The sequence below is a fragment of the Chiloscyllium plagiosum genome, unplaced genomic scaffold, assembly GCF_037043375.1.
Source record: "Chiloscyllium plagiosum isolate Xiang-an unplaced genomic scaffold, Cpla_swu_hap1 HiC_scaffold_37, whole genome shotgun sequence".
Classification (NCBI taxonomy): Eukaryota; Metazoa; Chordata; class Chondrichthyes; order Orectolobiformes; family Hemiscylliidae; genus Chiloscyllium; species Chiloscyllium plagiosum.
In genome coordinates this window covers 1,282,490-1,288,489 of record NW_028270175.1, presented here as the reverse complement: position 1 = coordinate 1,288,489, position 6,000 = coordinate 1,282,490, and the positions used below count along the sequence as shown (strand labels likewise).

General features: G+C 38.2%; 1 protein-coding gene across 15 annotated transcripts in view; it reads left to right on the top strand.

Moving 5' to 3' along the window:
• The window catches only part of LOC122540477 (rap1 GTPase-activating protein 1), a 505,352-nt gene that overhangs the window by 423,377 nt on the left and 75,975 nt on the right, over positions 1–6,000 (top strand). For all 15 annotated transcript variants that reach the window (XM_043676342.2, XM_043676343.2, XM_043676331.2 and 12 more), the window contains one exon: positions 913–1,062. In XM_043676342.2, the coding sequence (XP_043532277.1) occupies positions 913–1,062 (150 nt within the window). The remainder of the gene's footprint in view (positions 1–912; positions 1,063–6,000) is intronic.

The window sequence follows — 6,000 nt, the reverse complement described above, 5'->3', positions numbered from 1 at the left end:
AAAAGATGCAATTACATGTTTATTTGAAAGGAAAAACTGCGGAAGGGAGAGCATAGAGTTTCAGCTGGGGTTTCCTGTGGCTCAGAACTAGGGTCTCTACCTTTTAATCCAGAGGATTGGGGTTCAAACTGCACCTGTTCCAGAGTTGTATCATAACATGATTAAAAATATACACAGGGTCAGCAGGTAATAGGGGAAGGAAAATGGACTATTGGCCTTTATTTCAGAGAGAATGGACGATAAAAATAAGAAGGTCATACTAAAGCTATGCAAGGCACTGGTCCAATCACAACTTGAATCCTATGAATAATTTTGGTCCCTTTCTGTCGGGAAAGATATACTGATATATACTGGCAGTCCCAGAGAAGGCTGACTACATTGATTGCAGGTTTCGAGGAAATCGTTGCCGTTTCGAATAAGGAAAGGCAACCTTATTCAAATGTACAAGATTCTCAGGACTTGACTCGAGTAGATGTGGAAAGGTTGTTCTGAGCTAACATCTAGCAGAGAATACGTATTGTCTCCTTTGTGGAGTGTGATCTGTAACATTTTGTGCCAAACATCAGCATTAATATTTATAGTTAATCACTGACTTAAATGTGACTTCTCAGATTAATGGACAAGGCGCTCTTGGGTAGTTGTAATGTGAAGGCTGAGTTATTCATGCTGAATCAAGGAACATTCTGTGACATCTTTTAAAAATGATGTACAAATCAAAAGCAGATGATACAGTGCTGATTTGCCTGAACATCGACAAAGATGTCGCAGCTTTATGGTGAAACTCAACTGGTGATGTAGCTTGGCAAGCACATTGAATAACAAAGGTTAGGTCGGTGATATGTAACTTTGACCATGTGCAGTTTATCTTTGATGTTGAATTTATTGATTAATTTTTCTGTACATGTAATGAAGGAGCGGACCAGGTCAGCTCTGCTGGAGACTCTCTATGAAGAGCTCCATGTAAACAGTCAGGCGATGATGGGCATTAGCAACGAGGATGAGAAGATTGAGAATGGAGGGAGTGGAGGAGGAGGAGGAGGAGGTTTCTTTGAATCCTTTAAGGTAATGTCACCTTTTATCGAATGCACTTCATTAGGTTCACCTTTGTTTACTTACATAGTTTATTCATATTATTTTGCTTAATTTAAAATTGCTTTGAATATTCTTCCCTGAACGAACAAAATAATGTTTCTGTGGTGCTGATATTTTTAAAATGTGCATTGATAAAGCAGATTATGAATCTGATTATACGCCTTAATGTAACTTACTATTTTCACTAATTAACTCTTGCAAGTTAAAAATGTTCTCCCTTGACAATCCCATTGCTTTTCTCTTCATTATAATGAAGAAATTAGGAAATGTAGCGGATATTCTGTCTATTCTTGAAGCATTGCTTTATTGCAGCGAATCCAACATCCAAAAAAACCTTGAAAATGTGTAAGATTGGATTTTATTAACTCAGCATTGTAATGGAGAGTCACTATTATGTGTGGTTGATGCATGGTTAAAAAACTTTGAATTATCAACAAAAACAGTTAACTATTTAGCTCACCGTTTAGCAAAGATTGCCAGCATGAAAAATTGTAAACGAACCATGTGCCTACTTCACATGTTTGTGTTTTAACACTTTGGGCAGATCCAGGAAAATTCTTGGATCCCTCAATTTTCCACTTTTGTAAGTTTTTAATGTGTGGTATCCATGAAATAACAGCAATAAAGTTGCTTGTGTATCAGGAGAAGCATTATTACTGTAATATTACCCCAGCTTACTAAAACAAACATTAGAAAAATATCAAAATGAGGCATTTTAGCCTCGTTATCTTTCTCTGATCCTTATATCCTCTTACTTTCTCCCTGGTCAATTTCTAATAATATGCTTCACTCTTAATGTTTTCTGATTGTTTTTTGATGTCCATCCAGTCATTCTTTCCTCTGTAACCTACCTTCCACCATCTATCTTGGTGGTAAGAGCATGGAATGATTATGATGTAGGCAGATAAACAGGCCCTTCAGCCCAACCAGTCTATGATCCATTCCAGGCCCTTCCCATCTTTCCTAACCTTTTTTCTGCCATTTTAACACTCTTCCCTCCTCTCTTACATTCTGGTCCAACCTCCTCCGTACTACTTGCAACTTACAAATGTTAACATTTAGAAGAAAGTTTTCCTTTGTTTGTTAATAAAATGCTTTTACAAATTTACTGGACATAGCACAACAAAGTAATCAGATGAAAGTGAGGAATATAGAGCTAGTCATGTATTCTGAACCCAGCTGGTGAAGTAGGAAACCAGACACTGATCTTTTACTTCACACGAGATTTACTTAGAAAATGTAATGTCTGCCTCCTTCCCAATAACATCTGGAAGTCTCTCTTTATATGTGCTGAAGATACTTAAGTCAATGTCTTCCACTTGTATATCTTCATCTTAAAATGAACGTACAATTAACATGACCACACTATAATTATTGTGCTACATTGAAACCAGCCAATTGTGTACTGAGGTGTTACATACTGTAAAAGATACCACAGTGTACATCACCCAGCTGAATAAAATCATCCATTCTACCCATTACATGGAGAAGGGAAGTACAGATCATTTCAGTTTCAAGTATTCTGGCTTTTACTTACAATATCTACATACACATTTTACCAAACATTGAGGTGTATGCATCTATAGATGTGTTCAGAGGGTAATTCTAGCCTAACACACTGAGCAGGAGATTCACAGGATTGGTAATTTACTACGTATCCGAGATGACATATCAGCAGAGAGTAAATTTAGTCAGATCATAAAAACCAACATTGTACCCAATTGTCTCGGAGTCCCAATGGGTGGTTTGGTTTAAAGCTTTATCCATAATTTCCATCTTGTAGGAAAAATTGTTCCTGTGAGTCTGGTAAGGAAGTGATGTCCCAGTGAACACACAAGACCTTCCTTTTAAACTGTCTCAATGCACAATGTGAGGCCACAATTCAATGATTTTGTTTATCTTGTCTGAGCAATCCAGGCTCATCGATAGTCATTACAATTTCAAACAATGTATGGATCAGTAATATTGTTTCAATAAAATACCTCTGGCATTATCCAAGCATTGTATCTGGGCGCTGGGGGAGCTGCTGTCTCAGGAGGACTGAAGTCAACAGCAGTAAATGTGTTTGAAAATGGCAAGTTTGTGAATTTCTTCCACAAAAATTCTTTTCCTTACCCCTCCCCCATGAATATATTGTTGGTCATCAGCGGGATTTGGACATCACTATGAAGGTCAGTATTTCTCACCCCCTTGGTAACCATCCCTGAGGGTTGGGCCTTTAGCTGTCACTCCACCTCCAAACATCAATGTTTTAATTACTTGTCTCTGTTTGCTCTGCCTTCTCCTATAAGTGCTAACCTCTCCTGAATTACATTTGGCCAAAGTGCTAGGCCATCTCATTTGGCTGCCTGTTCAACTCCTGTAGCCCCGCCCCACCCCACCCCACCCCACCCCGCCCAACCCCGCCCATGAGATGTGATAGTTTGTCATAGCCCATTTTAAGCAACTGTACAAAGTGCAGGTCTCTCCCAGGGCCTGACAGAGTAAGAAGTGTAACCATCCCAGGGAAGGACGGAGGCTTTTCCATTTGATCTTTGTATTCAGGAGATTAAAGACTTATATTTTGTGAAATGGTTCTGCAGTTCTGTCACAAGGTACTACTAATTGGATATCCTGTATAAAAGTTAACTGAGGGGCTCACTCACTCACAGTCGGAACAGTTTCAGTATTTTAAAAGGATGATTTCTTTCCACACATCCTAATAATTAGCAAATCTGTACCATCCACCTCAGCCTGCTCAGGCCTGTTATGACATCTCCGAAACAGGTTGGATTTGAACCCAGGCCCCCTGTCTCAGAGGGAAGGGCCCCCCCCTAATACTTTCTTTCTGACTAATTAATCACATTGCAAACATTTGCTACCTTTATTGTCACCCTCAGGAAAACATTGTCTCTTTTCCAATTCTTACAATAAAATTCAAATGATCTCTAAGATTGCTAATTTAGAAATAATTGGCACTTGATTGAAGAGTCTTTTGCCCTGGCCTGAAAACAGCAGGAACTGGATTGAGACCAGATCCATTTCATGCAGCATTAAACTGACATTTAAAACAAGAACTTTGTCAGTAATGTTGTGCCTTGTAAATAGCATCATAGTGAATTGATGCTGCTCCCTTCTGCAATGAGACACGAGCTGATTGCATCAACTGCTTTTGTTGCTTATATAGCCCTATGTATTCAGACAGAACCCCCACTGAAACAGTGCACAGAGCTGAACTGACAAATATCGGCAAAATGTTTAAGTTAATGTAAACTTAATGTAGCTGAATATTTAATTATGGTTATTAGAAATGGAATAACAGACTACTTAGAAACTGCCTTGATATTGATGCCAATCAATTCAGTCTTGTCTTTTTAATTCAAAGTATAAATCTCACTTTCCCATAAATGGTTGAGGTGCAATGTTTCTTTTAATAAATAAACAATGCCCTCAAGATAAATGAAATTGAGTTAAAATAATTTTGATGGGAAAGCTTGAAAGGTAACAGCACAGGCAGTTTAAATCCCAGAAATCTTGTTTATTCAACTGCTTGAATTAGATTGTTAATCAATGTGATATTTATAGTGGATACAAAAAAATGTATTTTGCTCTTGGCTTCCCATTATGGATCAACTTTTCACAACTGAGTACTGAATTGTGGTTTAATACATCTGCAATTTTGTAGGCAGTGGGTCTGAATGATTTTCAATCCCGTAGTGATTTAGGGAGATGCACATGTTGCATCTGCCTTCTATGTGCATCAGTCTGTTGTTGTGTGTGTGTGTCAGAGCTGTCCTGGTCTATAGCATGTTTGCATTTGATCTACTTGGTGCTTAAGAGGATGCATGCAGTACTGGTTACTCACTTGTATGCACTTGCCTGAGCTTCCTTTGGTTCTACCCCATGGTTCTTACAGAGGCTCCATCTCTTTGATCTCCCTCACAATCTAGTGAAAACATGTCTGTTTGATCACCCATAAGATCAAGAGCATGCCTAAAACTAATCCCCTTGATAGTTTATCAAACTTGCATATGAGCTTTTACCTCCCTGGTGAACTGATGCATGTGGTTCAGTCTTGGTTGGTGAGCTGTGACGAGTGTATATATGTCTGGTCTTGATGTTGTGCAACAAGTATACATGTACCTGACTTGTACCAAGGATTGTTCTAAAAGTGGATCAGTAAGATCACCTACTTCTCAGATTCTGCTTGTCAAGGGTTATTCTCTAAGACCTCTTGTTTGGATAGTTTATCAATTCAGACAATTTGAATTCATAGTTGCAAATCAAATCCAACAGTTTATGTAACTGGAAAATTTCTTTGGACACCAAAGATCAATTAGTCAAAGCATCTTTTGTGTTGAAATAAAGTTATCAGATCCTTAGCAGCTGCCTTTAAAGATGAGAGATTTCCTTTCAACAATCAGCTTATAGTCTCACTGGCGTTCCATCATACAGGAGACTGTGCTAACCAATGATAAGGTTATGTAGCTGTGATTGTTTTGTCTATCTCACGGAGAACTACTTCAGGCTCAGAATGCGTCAGTAGCAGAGATCATTGCCTTCCAGCAACACGAGTGTAAGTTATATTTTTGGAAAAGAAGTTTGACCAACTCTGAAACGAAATTGGTTTTACATAGAGGACCTAGAATATGTGCTGTCATGTGATAGAAATTGGTAACTTCTGGTATTTAATTTGACAGATTGAGGCTCGGGGAACTCGGCTGTATTCGAAGTCTCAAAACTGATGAGGAAGATCTGTGCTCCGAAACATTTCCAATAACATTCCAGCCCCTATTGTTCATAGAAAAGCATGTTCACCAGCTATCCAGATGTAATATGGCAGCATTAACTAATTAAATCTTATTTTAATTCATTGACAGATGTAATATGGCAGCATTAACTAATTAAATCTTATTTTAATTCATTGGT